At 30.9% G+C, this 15,018-nt stretch overlaps 1 protein-coding gene across 1 annotated transcript in view; it reads right to left on the bottom strand.

Moving 5' to 3' along the window:
- Positions 1-509: 509 nt before the first annotated feature.
- The window catches only part of LOC116847345, a 37,221-nt gene continuing 22,712 nt past the window's right edge, over positions 510-15,018 (bottom strand). Inside the window, exons 2-4 of the mRNA XM_032822261.1 lie at positions 6,483-6,679; positions 6,233-6,396; positions 510-3,942 (exon numbers count right to left, since the gene is read on the bottom strand). Coding sequence (XP_032678152.1) covers positions 3,655-3,942; positions 6,233-6,396; positions 6,483-6,679 — 649 coding nt within the window. The 3' untranslated portion in view covers positions 510-3,654. The remainder of the gene's footprint in view (positions 3,943-6,232; positions 6,397-6,482; positions 6,680-15,018) is intronic.

Below are 15,018 nucleotides of genomic sequence, written 5' to 3'. Positions count from 1 at the left end.
TCTGGGTTACGCTAAGTGTGAGAAAAATTTTTTCAAATGTCCTTTTTTTTGCTCGTCAAAAATAAAAAGTACAATCCCCCCGAAACTTTTTTCTGGCTACGCCACTGCTGATTAGTATTTTGATTTGAACTTAGGAATTAACTCTGAGCGCTTTATCGTCAGCACCCCATAATATGTGTCACGTTCTAAATTCTAAGTTCAAATCAGAATACTAATCAGCAGTGGCGTAGCCAGAAAAAAGTTTCGGGGGGATTGTACTTTTTATTTTTGACGAGCAAAAAAAAGGACATTTGAAAAAATTTTTCTCACACTTAGCGTAACCCAGAAAATTATTCAATTTTTCAATTATTCAATTTAAATTTGGGAGGGGCTGCAGCTCCCTTAGCCTCCCCTGGCTACGTCACTGCCAATCAGAATACCATGGCAGGTTTATGATCATCTATGTCTGCATTAAACTTGTGTTCTGTTGATGATAGATTGACAACAGAAACCGAACAGGACTTATAATATATGTTCTTTTTAGATATATTTAAATAGTATACACACACAGATCTCGCTCAATTTCCGCCGCTAATTTGTCATCATATTTTGCAAATCCTATTTGTATTTTTGCTAGAAAACTGCTGAAACAAAATTTACAATAGACACCAAGCAAAATCAGCTTCTGCAGGTTTGGCTACTTGAATAATTTATTCTGACAATCAAAAAATTAATTATTGTGTGTATAATAGCAGTATATAGCAATTAAAACTTGACTGATGATGATTTTAAATAGATAAGTAACAATGAGAACATGAGAATTTTTTATTTACTCATTTTGATAACCAACTTGCTTTTTATGAATTATTTTTACTTATTTGTCGGTAATTCTGCCGGAGATGAGTTAGTCTGATTAATTAATTAATTAACTATTGACTGAGTGAATCTGATTAAACTGATTAACTGATTGATCATCGATTAATGCGAGAAAGTCACTATCATGCGACTGCCAATTCTTCTCAAAACCAACAGTCGTGATGCAACAATATGCAGTTATGATGTGTATAAGACAAAACCCTAATCGGAAGTGGAAAGCATCATTGAAGTCATGTATACTTCAAATGAGACGGCGACGTATTTTCGTCCCGGTGTTATCCACGCGAAATCACACGTCGATGAATATAAATGATCAAAGACATCGCAAGACATTATTATCCTTTCGAAAGAAAAATTAATTAAACTATATCCTGCGAGTGGTTCTTGTTTGCCTAAGATATTACATTTGATTTAATTTGATGCTATCAGAGCCTTATTTCTAATGTTTGATAAATGATCAATATCCACACACAATTATCTCAAGAGACATTCTCGCGAATCACACGCACGCGTTTCGCACAATTATTCAACAATAATTTATACAGCACACTATCACGGAATTAAAAGCAGATCGATATCGTGAGAAACGTGAAAACTCGTCCATTATCATTACTATCATCGTCATCGTCATCATTACCGTCATCATCTCGGCTTGATTCTCTCCCGGATAGTGTTCTGAGAGGACATGTGTCACGGCGAATGTGTGCGCGAACGACGACGTCCCATTATAGATTAAGAGCGAACGAGGCGATCGAGCGAACTTCACTGAGTAGTCGTTCTACTTGAACGTAGAGCGAGTTCAGGCTATTACAGCACAACGGCAGAGCTGTCCCAGGTAGAGCACGACATCACGATGACGTCAAAATGACAACAAAATGACGAAAAAGACTCACTTTTGAGTCTCGATCATTTTTTCGTTGTTTTGACGTCTTCGTGATTTTCTGTTCTGATTGAGGTCCGATACGCGCTTACAAACGACCACCTCGCTCGGTGCTTCTATTTCTTCCTCCTTTCCCTTTTTCTTTCGTATTCTTTTCGTGGTATTTTTTGTAATTATCATTACAGAACGCAATTACAAAGGATTCCATAGCAGAACGAAAAAACAATGGCGTCAAAATGATGTCAAAATGACGAAAAAATTATTAAAAAAACTGCTTTTTCAATCACGATGCAATCATTTTATCGTCATTTTGATGTCATTATGATTTTCTGTTCTACTTAGGGTAAGAAGGAAGAAACCCAGACAGCAAAATTTGAAATATGTTTTAGAGACATCTCTGAAAGATATCTAAAACAATTCTGTTTTAAATCTGAAATTATCTTGAAAGATGGAAACATCTCAACGTCTGAAACGAGTCTTTTAAGGCTCCTGTTTCTTTGTTTCGACGTCGAAGCGAAAAAATATATATTAGAAATTCTTGTACAATATATTGAAATAAAACAATATGTCCACAAAATAACACTTGCAATTTCCTTATGCTGTCCGGAAAAAGACGTGGGACGAAAGGATTCATATTAGCGCACATTAAAGCTGTATTCATCTGATCATATATACTTAAGCAATGGCATAGCCAAAAAAAAGTTTCGGGAGGGGCTGTACTTTTTATTTTTGACGAGCAAAAAAAGGTTATTCGAAAAAATTTTTCTCACACTTAACGTCACCCAGAAAATTAATTTCGGGGGGGGGGGGCTGCAGCCCCCTCAGCCCCCCTGGCTACGCCACTGTACTTAAGTTAAATATTATCAAGATGTAAAGGCCGTTTTATTACATCCAGCTACATAGCTGGATACTGACATAATGCAATTTCATACTTTGTATTGTTTTTCTAAAATAAACCTTGTTTCTAAAAAAATTTCAAAGTGTTGCAAAATTTCCTTTAAAAAGAATTTTTTACCTAAATTTTTTTGTTTTTAACACAACATCTGGTGTTTTTCTCATCCATTGATATTTGTATTTTCACTCTGCAAAACATTTACAATTCTATGCAGCCGAATAAAAAACAATGCAATCTATGAAACCATTGAAATCAGTTTTAACGTTAAAATTCGTCATGTTAAAGAAATATATATTTTTTTAAATCGTTGTTTCAATTTTTTCTGAAAAGTTACATTCTTTATCTTTAACAAATAGTAATTGGTTTTATACAATACGATGTTATAAAAAAAAGTTATAAATTTTCGAGCAAATTAAATAGCCTTTTTGTGATCAAGGAAATTTCTATTTAGTCTTTTTGTAAAATTAACTTCTTTTCTAAAACTTTTTTTCTAAAACTTTAATTGTGTAATTAATGGTATAAGCGTATTTTTGACATTTTGATGTTCAAACAAAAGAAGATGTTAAAAAGTTTCGTCTTCTCAAGGAAATATTGATCATGAAAGTTTGCTGGATGTGCACCCAATGTAGTGAAATTAGGAGTCGAAAAAAGTATGGTGTTCTATAGTTAAATATAAGATCAGACTGTGAATACTTGGACAGTTTCGGTGCAAGGGCACCAATTCCAAGAATCTAGACAACTACATCGCCGAAAGACTCGCGCTTAGTCCAAATTATCGAGATGCTTACTTTAATTAATGGCAGGAAAGATCATTAATATCTTCCGCGTCGTGTCGCGAGGCGCGTTCAGAGCACACTCGGACCTCCGGCTTTCGTTTACTATCGAACTATCGTACGAGACGCGCTTCTTCTTCCTCTTCGAGTTATTTTCTAAACTACGTCTACGTATACCTCGGGATATGTTCCCGAAGCGAACGAGTCAAGCATCGGGATGCTTGCCCGAACTGGCGAACCGATCGTTCCATTTACAGAACGCACAATTTATTCGCTATGTAATGCAGATGAAGAACCGTGCACGCCATGGTGAGCATGTTTCCCATGGCGATGCACACGTGCACACGGCGAAAGGCATGGTGGATCTTAAAGTAGTGCGGGCAGTACTTGAGCGGACCGGCGGTGTGACGACCGATCTCACCCCCGACGCCTGCTGCGCGTTCCAAATTGTTTTTCAGCACAATTAGCCGCAGAAGAGGTGGCGTCAGGTAGAGTCGCAACAGCAGTTCCAGGAAGAAAGCGCCCGACATCCCGCCGACCTGTACGGAAATCACGTGAATTTCATTTGTCAAGTTCAAAGATTGACGATTAAGAGGACTGGAGGGTCAGATAGCTTGAAAATCGTGCTTGTTTTTTCACAATTTTTTATGACAAACTGAATGAATATGCGAAAGTGTTATTTTGATGTGTATTTATACAATATATAAAGAGAAGAAAAATATAATTTTGATGATCAATGTAAGTGTATATGGTACATGCAGTTAAAATATATTTCGTTTTTCTTTTCAAAGTTGTCATTTTGCAGTAATATCTTGACTCTCGGTGATTCAATTAAGCTGAATTTTAGGTAGAAAATTTCCATAATTGTCGTTATCGAATGAACCACACTCGTGAAAATATTTAATCTTGAAATATTAATTTTTTTACTATAAAAAAACTGAAAATTTAATAATATTCCATTAAGATATTTGCAATTTTGTTAATTTTTATTCAATTTCCATTGTAGTGGTTCACACGATAACGATAAGTTTACGGAAATTTTCTACCTAAAATTCAGCTTAATTGAATCACCGAGAGTCAAGATATTATTACAAAATGACGACCTTGAAAAACGAAATATATTTAACTGCATGTACCATACACTTCTATTAAGTATCATCAAAATTATATTTTTCTTCTCTTTATATGTTGTAATAATATATACTTATATTATTACAATATACTTATATTATATACTTATATGTAATAATATAATATATATGTTGTAATAACATATTGTATAAATTATATTTTTCTTCTCTTTATATGTTGTAAATATACATCAAAATAATACTTTCGCATATTCATTCAGTTTGTCATAAAAAATTGTGAAAAAACAAACACGATTTTCCGGTAATCTGACCCTCCAGTTCCTATAAAACAAACTTTTCTACATGGAGAGAATTTTGTAGTGAGAATAGAATTCTGTATCCTGAGAGAAATTATTAACAAAAAAGATTAACAAACAGATATTTCCGATCAAAATATTGATGAATTTTTCCGATTAAATTTAATCGAATATTTCCGATCGTAATGGTATTTGATAAGATAGGCCGGTCTTTTGAATTGCAAACAGATATTTCTTATCGAATGTTTTTTGACCGGATACAAAAATTAATCGGTATTTTCATTGGAAATATCCGTTTGTTAATTTTTTATCGAATCATTTCTTTCAGTAACCGGAGAATATACTTAGAGGGAACAAAAAAGCACGATGACGTTAAAATGATCAGAAAATGACTAAAAAACTCACTTTTCAATTACGATCCGATTATTTCCTCGTCATTTTGATGTCATCGTGATTTTCTGTTCTACTTAGATAATTACTTAGGTAGAACAGAAGTTACGCCAAAATAGTAAGAAAATGATCGAATCCTGATCGGAAAGTGAGTTGTTATAGTGATTCTGAAATCATCGTGATTTGTAATTCTGGCTAGGTTTAATTTATTATCCTTCCTTTTTTATATGCCTTATTTACATTATAGAAATTGACACCATGTTTACATACTTTATTACCAATATATTTTGAATTATTATTTATATTTATATTTATAACTATTTATATTCCAGAAAATAAAGTCCATTCTATTAAAAAAATTTTAGAAACTCGCTCTATATTTATATATTTTATTATATAAATATATTTTGAATTTTATTATTCATGTTTGTATTGGTAACTATTCATATATTTTAGAAATTGAAGTCTCGTATAAAAAAATTTATTGTAATCTTTAGCAAGATAAACTCTATTGACAGTTTATTCCTACATTGCTAGGAAACTTGAAAGGATTTTATTATGAAAGAAGCTATAATATTATCTCCGTGTAGATAGAATTTTTTATGTAAATTTTTTCCTCAGAAATTCTCTTAGAAAAGATATGATTAAATATTAACCCTTCGATAATTTGAATCCCCTTTGATAATTTGTACTCCTGATAATTTGAATTCAGTGTATCAGCCAGCTCGTAATAAATTTTTTTACCTTTTATTTGTGAAGAATATAAAAGAGAAATGAAACATAAATTTTAGATTTACCAAGATTTTGTGTCACGATTTTTTGTACGTATCTCCTAATTATGTGATCTTCTGAAAGTAAATAAGTAAAACACTTGATTGACACTTTTTTTATCTCCGGAAACTGAGAACAAACATACAAGCACAAAGGGTTAAGATCTTTTTCTCTAAGAAGGAACAGATACTACATGAAAACAAAAACTTCTTTTCTACGGTATTAAAACAAAACATTTGAAGATTAAGAAATACAAAATTTTGCGAGTATTATCTACAAACCTGAATTGCGATTTCTGTGTCCCATGTATGCGTCGGATGGTGCTTGACGAATATGAGGAGCGTAATGAGACTCAAGCACGCGTTGATCGTGAAGTATCTCGGGAATAGGACACGTTGTACCTCGCCGAACGTGTGTCGCGGCAATGCGAAGTATAAGGATAGACCTGCGAATATGGATCATACATTATAGAGAAAGTCGATTTGAGTATTACATTCGTGTTTAAAACAAACGCAACAGTTTCTCAATTACCTGATACGAAGGTCATCCAGATTTGGGCACCGAAATGCATCACAAAGGACGCGAGATAAATGAAGGATGCCGTCCTTGAGTGAGAATAATCCGAAGAGACCTGTATCCTTTCTTTCGTCGGAACGAGAACCGACGTGACGAACAAAACCGCCGCGATCATAATCACGTGAGCGGGTTGCGTCGTGTAAAACAAGATCCTGCAACGAAAAGGAATTGATTATTTTAATTGCCCGAATGAATCACATTTCGATTTTGTTTTTAATAACAGACTTAGCTTTAAAATGTTGAAAATCTTTCAAAGTTAATTGTTAAGAATTAAAATGTTTTAACTTAAAATTCTTAAAAAGAAATTTGGTAGTTTCGTCAATCAATAACACACCCTGTTTAAAATGTTGGATAGAAAATGTTGGATAAAAAATTTGTCTGTCATAATTTATGGTGATTTTGATTCACATATTTCACAACTTATTTACAAAATTTCGTAAGTAAATTCATATACCATGTATTGTCTATGATTGATAAATATAAACTGATTATATCAACTTTCATATTTAACATGGAAAAGAATAGTATCATAAGATATGATTAAACTATATAGATATTCTTTTCATTTTTATCTGACCATTTTGTAACTATCATTATAAATAGAATCATCATTATAAGAATCATCATATCATTATAAGTAGAAATATTATGAACGAATATTATAAGTAGTTTATTATAAAATAATAATAAATACATAATGCGATATTTACTATGATTCAGAAATATCAATTTATTATACAAACATCAATATTCAAGATAATTGAAAAAAATAGTATCATTAAATATGTTTAAAATATATAGTCTATGTGTTGTACGACTTCGGTGCATGATAAATCGTATAAATCAATATAGGAATTCTATCCATTTATATAGGAATCTTATCCAATCATTTTCTATCAAATATTTTAAGCAAGGCAGGTACGTATAGTCTTGCGTTTTGGAAAACAAAAGTCGTTTCTTATATAATTTTAATAATAAGACGAATATAGCTAAAATCGCTGTTTTTTAACTATTTTAACCCATTTATCTCGAAAATCTGACGTAATAGAGTAATTCTGCAGCCAGATTCAGATTCTGTGAGCAAAATTACGTAAAAAACGACTTTTGTTTCCCAGAACGTAAAAAAAGTTTAAAAAAAATTCTGCATGTCAGTATAATCATGATTTCTTTTAATTTAATTAATTTATACTGCGTTGTGTTAAACAAAATTTTGCATAAAAAAAGAATTTATATTTTGATTGTCTGAATCAGCCACATCCTAATTTTCTTATAAATAATAAATTAAATTTTTAAATTAAAATCTTCAAAAGTTAATCATTAAGTTTAAAATATTTTTATTTAAAATCCTTAAAAAAGATTAAGCAATTTCAACAATCAATAATAATTATTTCTTTAAATTTAATTAATTTATATTAAGTTAGATCAAATAAAATTTTGCATAAAAAGGGGACGAACAAAGTTATTATAAAGAAATTCAAAATTTTCCGCAATCGAGTTATTATTTATTATTATTATTATTTATTTATTTATTTATTGTTTCTTTAAATTTAATTAATTATTACCTCAAATCTTAAATTCTGATTGTTTGGCAATAATTAATTATTTCTCTTCAAATCTTAAATAGTTACACCCGCATTTTAAAGGCTTTTAAGATTACGGAAATTATAACTCGGCGTATCTTGGTTAGAAAAAAGGCTCGGAAATCCATAGACAATATTCTCGCTTTGCCGTGTAGAAGCTAGTGCTATCTCGTTTTTGTACTATCTCGACAAGCGCGATAGGACCAGCCGTTCACAGTGGTATTAATTACAAGAAAGCATAAATATCTTAGCGAGATTAGGTGACGCACATTATCTCGATTAAGTCATGTTTCTCCTTTCTTTTCGTGCACTTTTATTTCTCCGTTGCCTATGTATGCGAAATTCACCTTGATATAATCCCGTGGCATACATTCGCGAGATACAATATCGCGGGAACCACGAATCGCGTGTGTGAATGAATAGTGTGTGCGTGTGTCTTCGCAACTAGATAATTTGCCATCGAGCACCTTGAACTACTAAGATTTCTCTAGACGTACGTGGTAGGTGTGTGTGCGTGCAGACCTGTAATACGGTATCAACAATCATCGCCGAAATTTTCGCCACGTGCAGAGCTCTCTCTTTCTCTAGACTTCCCTTTATCATCCTCTTTCTTCCTCTGTCAAGCAATTCGCAAGTTAGGGAGCTCACAGTTAGCGCCGATTTATTTTACGATGTGTCCTGACGCGTCAAAGTCAAATAAATATATCTGCTAGGATTGGAGATGTGTGTGTGTGTGTGGGTGGACGCGCCTGGGAACATTCTACCTTGCCATTGAATAATCGCCCGATTAACACCGACTATTAAATGGATTCGCCTCTTTAATTCTAATTGACTTCCCGCGTAGTTAGCACAACTTATAAGATGACTAAAAAGAAGACATTAGCACACTTCACCTTCTTGAGATAATTTTGCACGAGCGGAAGATATCGCTGCGAGTTTCGCTTGATATTAATACGTTGTTGAAAATATGATTAGCAAAAATTTTCTTTAACCCTTTGAGTGTGCCCATTTTTATTTTGGAAATTTACTGCTACTTTAATAGAGGAGGTGTCACAGATAGGTGAGAATAGAATGTTTTAAAAATTTTATTTAGGATGTTTCAACAGTAAGGAGTTAAAGAATTTTATGAACAAAATGAAAAAAAAATTTTATAAATAAAACGAAAAACAACTTTATAAATAAAACATTAAAAAATTTTTATGAATAAAAATTTATAAACATTAAAACATTATTAAAATTAAAAACATTATTATAAACATTAAAAAATTTGATGACTTTTTTCAAAATGAGTAAAGTATAATTACAATCAGATAACTCTCGAAATGCTTTATTAAACGAGATATGAAACAAGATAAGATCAACCAAAGTAATTTTATTTTTATGAATATTACATGCCATATTCTGAACTTTCCGCTAATAACGGATTTTCGTAAAAAAAAATTGAAATTTTATTGTATCTTTTATTAATTAAAAAAATATAACACATATTTTTAAGAAACACACACACCCTTATATTAACCTTCATAATTTTAGGTAGTTGTTTTTTATACGATTATTATTATATTGTGTATATTATATATATTTTATTATAATAATATATTATATATTAATATTAGATATATTTTTTTATAACGAGATAGAAAGCATATAGCGCGTATCATTTTAACTGCCACTTTATATTGTACTAAAAAAAATTTGAAAATACAAATTTAAATTTAATAAATATAATATATATATAATAAATATAATAACAAATTTAAACTTTGAACATAAATATGATAACACCTCTATTTTATTTCCTTTATCTACTGCGTACATTATAGCAAGGCATCAATTCTATATATATTATCACGCAACAAAAAAGAAAAGAAAAAAGGTCTCTCTATTCACTTTTATGATATTCCACATGCTCATTCCTCTCTCCTCCTCCTCCTCTCTCTCTTCCTCTCCTCTTTCTGTGCACTGGAAAAAAATATCAAAAAAATATAATTTTATTAATGAAAGCAATGACTTAGTTTACTTTCCTTCTTTTAAGTAATGGCTATCTTCAACAATGAATATTTTCTTGATAATAATCTTAAAATATATTCATTATAAGTTTTAGAAAAAGATTATTATCATGTATTCAAGAATAGAATTCATTCTCTTCACAAGAATATTATGAAACTTTATAAAAAAAAGCTGCTTTGATTTTTAACTTTTAATTTAATATTCTTAATTAAAATGCTAAACATTTATTGAGATTCAGGATATATTTAGAATAAATTTGATGCTTATGATGTGAACTTATAATAAAGTTGTGGATATAAAAACTTATAAAATATTTGAAACAAGTAATATTTATTTGAATGCAATATGTATTTTTTTGTGTGTGATAAGTATTAATAAATGTTTCTTCGCATTTTACGAATGTTTATTACATTATATTGTAATAATAAGTGTACAATTGAAAGTGAAACGGTTTGGACACTTTTTCTACATTTACACTGAAGTAATCTATCTTATGACAATTCTCACATTTTATAATCATTGCTCAAGACTCGAACGGTAATCGGTTATGACAGAAGCCGATATGACAATACGTGATGCGAAAGTAAGTTTTAGGTAACGTGAAAACGTGTCAATACATTCGAGAGAATTCCTGGTGAAATCGTTGCAATATTGATGTTTTTGTATAATTGAAAAATCTTGTGCTTCAAATATAAGAGATATAAGAGAACAATCTAAACTGAAAATCCAGGAGAAATGTAAATATGAAAGTAATGCGAGAGACAGCGAGAAAGCGAGAGAAAGAGGAGGAAAGAAAGAGAGAGCGCTCTCTCGTATTACTTTCATATTTACATACTTTTTGAATATGCAGTTTAGGTTGTACTGTTGAATATTTTTTAAATTTTAAGCGTAAGATTCTTTAATTCTTCGATTCACTCTATTGCAACGGTTTAACGGGGCTGGAGGATCAGATTGCCTGAAAATCGTGCTTGTTTTTTCACAATTTTTTATGACAAACTGAGTGAATGTGCGAAAGTGTTATTTTGACGTGTATTTATACAACATATATACAAAGAGAAGAAAAATATAATATTGATGATCAAATACTCAATATAAGTGTATGGCACGTGCAGTTAAAATATATTTCGTTTTTCTTTTCAAGTTCCTCATTTTGCAATAATATCTTGACTCTCGGTGGTTCAATTAAGCTAAATTTTAGATAGAAAATTTCCGTAAGTTTATCGTTATCGTGTGTGAACCACTATAATAGAAATTGAGTAAAAGTTAACAAAATTGCAAATATCTTAATGGAATATTATTAAATTTTCAGTTCTTTTATAGTAAAAAAAAATTAATATTTCAAAATTAAATATTTTCACGAGTTTGTCAATGGTTCACACGATAACGACAAATTTTCGGAAATTTTCTACTTAAAATTCAGCTTAATTGAACCATCGAGAGTCAAGATATTACTGCAAAATCACGACCTTGAAAAGAAAAATATTTCCACTGCATGTGCTATACACTTATATTGAATATTTGATTATCAAAATTATATTTTTTTTCTCTTTATATGTTGTATAAATACACATCAAAATAACACTTTCGCATATTCACTCAGTTTGTCATAAAAAATTGTGAAAAAACAAGCACAATTTTCAAGCAATCTGACCCTTCATTCCCCTTAAACCGAAATAATCTCAAATATGTCAAAACACATTTTCACATTGACTTGATAAAATTTATTTTCACGCCATGTATTGTCAATTCGGCCTTGTCATAACCGATTATCGCACAAGACCGTGAGCAGTGATTCTCAAATATGACAACTCTAGATGAGTTACCAACTTCATTAGAAAAAAATGTTTAAACTGTTTCGCTCTTGACTGTATGTATGGGTTAAAACCGGTTAGAGCACAATAAAGTTGACAGCTCACAAAACTGGCAAAATTGAGAGTCATTGCCAATAGACTTACAGAATAATAATATAATTAAGAGCACAAAGTAATAACAATACTAATAATAATTGATAATGATAATAATTAATAGTATAATGAAAAATTAATAGTACACAGGAAAAGAAAAAATAATGATTCTCAATTTTGATAGTTTTGTGAACTCCTAACTTTATTATACTCCCAAATAGAACGGGAAATGACAATGCCGTTAAAATGGCGAGAAAATGTTTGAATTGTGACTGAAGAGCGAGTTTTTCAGTCTTTTCTGATCATTTTTACATCATTTTAACATCATCGTGATTCTTTATTTTGCTTGGTTTTAGACCGTTTGGCAACCTGTATAATAAAACTCATAAAAAAAGTTATTATTATTATATTAAAACTGGGCGCTTTTTTCTGCAAATCAAGAGGATCCTGTGGAATTTCTTCGCTAAATATACAGTATAACGCTCTTATATTGGATTTTTTCCAAACTTTGTAAATTTGTTCATTTTAGGGCGTAAAATTGATTTCTGAAAACGAAAATTGTCGCTTATTTTTCGTTTTTTTTGTTTTTTTTATTTTAATGTTTTATGTTGTCGGTAGAGAGTAGAAAAGTGATAACTTTTATTATAAAACTTTCTAACTTTGTGTCAATGTGTCTAATTATTTAAGTTTCATAAGATAGTATATATGATTAAAGCAGAAAAAAACATACATGAGCTATTTTCTGCTTTATAACAGAATATATGCTTTTGATTAACCCAGATAGCATAAATTTTCACAGGATATCCTAAAAACGTTCTCAGAACGTTCCTACATCCTGAGAACATCCTCAGGATATCCTCCAGAGATCTGTTTGGGTTTAATAAAAAGCATAAACTCTGTTATAAAGTAGAGAATAGTTCATGCATGTTTTTCTCTGCATTAATCATACATACTATCTTATAAGACTTAAATAATTAGACACATTGAGACACAAAATTAGAAAGTTTTATACTGAAAGTTATCATTTTCTTACTTACCGACATCATAAAACATTAAAATAAAAAAACAAGAAAACGAAAAATGAGCGACAATTTTTGCTTTCAGAAATCAATTCTACGTGTTAAAATACACAAATTCACAAAGTTTGAAAAAATCCAAGATGAGAGCGTTATATTGTAAATTTACTGTTTCTTCTCCCGCCTGTACATATCGAAAGTACACAACAAAACGATTGCAGCGCATATCTACATGTTGTACGTGTCGCATATAATAATATGCATATTGCGAATGCGTGCGTGACTCTCGCGAAGTTCTCCGAAGTGTCTCGTAATGGTTTATTAGCGACGGGCGCCAGGTCAAACACCCCGACGTGCCATCCTCGTACTTTCTTTTTCTCTCATCTCTTTATTTTTCCACAATAAAAATCGCGCGTGCGATTCGGCCGACGCGATACTCGCGAGCGCACGAAGGAATTCCGACCTCGCCGATCGTCTCGTTGAGCGGAGAAGCACGTATCTCTGCTTAAAACATTTGATAGAAAATGATTGGATAAGATTGAAATGGATAACATTCTTATATTGATTTATACGACTTATCATATACCGAAGCCGTACAACATAGACTTTCTATATATTTTAATCATATTTTATGATACTATTCTTTTCAATCATCTTGAATATTGATGTTTGCATAATAAATTGATATTTCTGAATCATAATAAATATCGCATTATGTATTTATTATTATTTTATAATAAACTACTTATAATATTCTTTCATAATAATTCTATTTATAATGATGGTTACAAAATGATCAGAAAAAGTGAAAAGAATATCTATATAGTTTAATCATATCTTATGATTACTACTCTCTTTCATCATGATGAATATGAAAGTATTGGTATAATCAGTTTATATTTATCAATTATAGACAATACATGGTATATGAATTCACTTACGAAATTTCGTAAATGAGTTGTGAAATATGTGAATCAAAATTTTCCATAAAATATGATAGACAAATTTTCTATCATTTTCTATCCAACATTTTAAGCAGAGATGCTCTAAAAAGATTTTATTCTCATTCTGAAATCGAGCATCTGATTTATCTTGTTGGAGAAATTGTCCGCGGCTTATAATAGAATTGGCATCGGATACTTAATCGATTCAATGTGACAAGACGAGATATATGATTTTGTGATATATCGCGAGCACTACGATTTGTCTTTCTTGAATCGCAACGTGATACGCAGTAGATCTTTATCGCAAAGTCGCGCCCGCAATTCATCCATCACTTTAGTTAAGTATCTTTCTGTGCAAATATCGCGCGCAACAATCAATAATATTTTATACTATTTAATCCTTAACTTATCTTAAAAATCCAAACTTCCAAACTTCCAAAAATCCAAACTTATCTTAAAAATATTCTGAAAAAGATTGCATCGCGATACATAATTTCATAAATCTCACATCCCTACACGGAGAAAAATAATTTTGCTCTTTACAAAATCGTCGTTGCTATTGCATATTCGAAGTGACATCAAAAAAATTTAGTTGATGTAACTAATTTTACAAATTATTCATTATTAGAGCAGAAGTAGTTTCATTGCCAGGAAAAAATTTGTTGAGTGTATTTGTCCTAAGAATCACGTTAATTTGCTATTGATGCAAAATAATGTATCCTTAGCAAATTTATTTGCTATCGGAGCAAAACTGTAACTGCTTATATAAATCCATCATGGTTCTTATAGCAAAATAATTTGTACATTCAGCAAATTATATCCAGCAAATAGTAATTTGTACTCTTAGCAAATCTTTTTGCTATCCATATAATAACGAAAAGATTTTGCTAGACCAGCAGAAAATTTGCTGAGCCAGCAAATTATTTTTCTCCGTGTATCCGTGGTTCCGTTATGCCTCATGAAATTCTCTCTTTCCTTTCCCTCTCCCTCCTTCTTTCTCTCTTTCCTTTCCCTCTCCCTCCTTCTTTCTCTCTCTC

The sequence above is a fragment of the Odontomachus brunneus genome, unplaced genomic scaffold, assembly GCF_010583005.1.
Source record: "Odontomachus brunneus isolate Ranch 3 - 2012 unplaced genomic scaffold, Obru_v1 Obru_scaffold_077, whole genome shotgun sequence".
NCBI classification, from domain to species: Eukaryota; Metazoa; Arthropoda; class Insecta; order Hymenoptera; family Formicidae; genus Odontomachus; species Odontomachus brunneus.
Note: the sequence above shows the minus strand (reverse complement) of the source record. Positions and strands in the feature narration are given on the sequence as shown.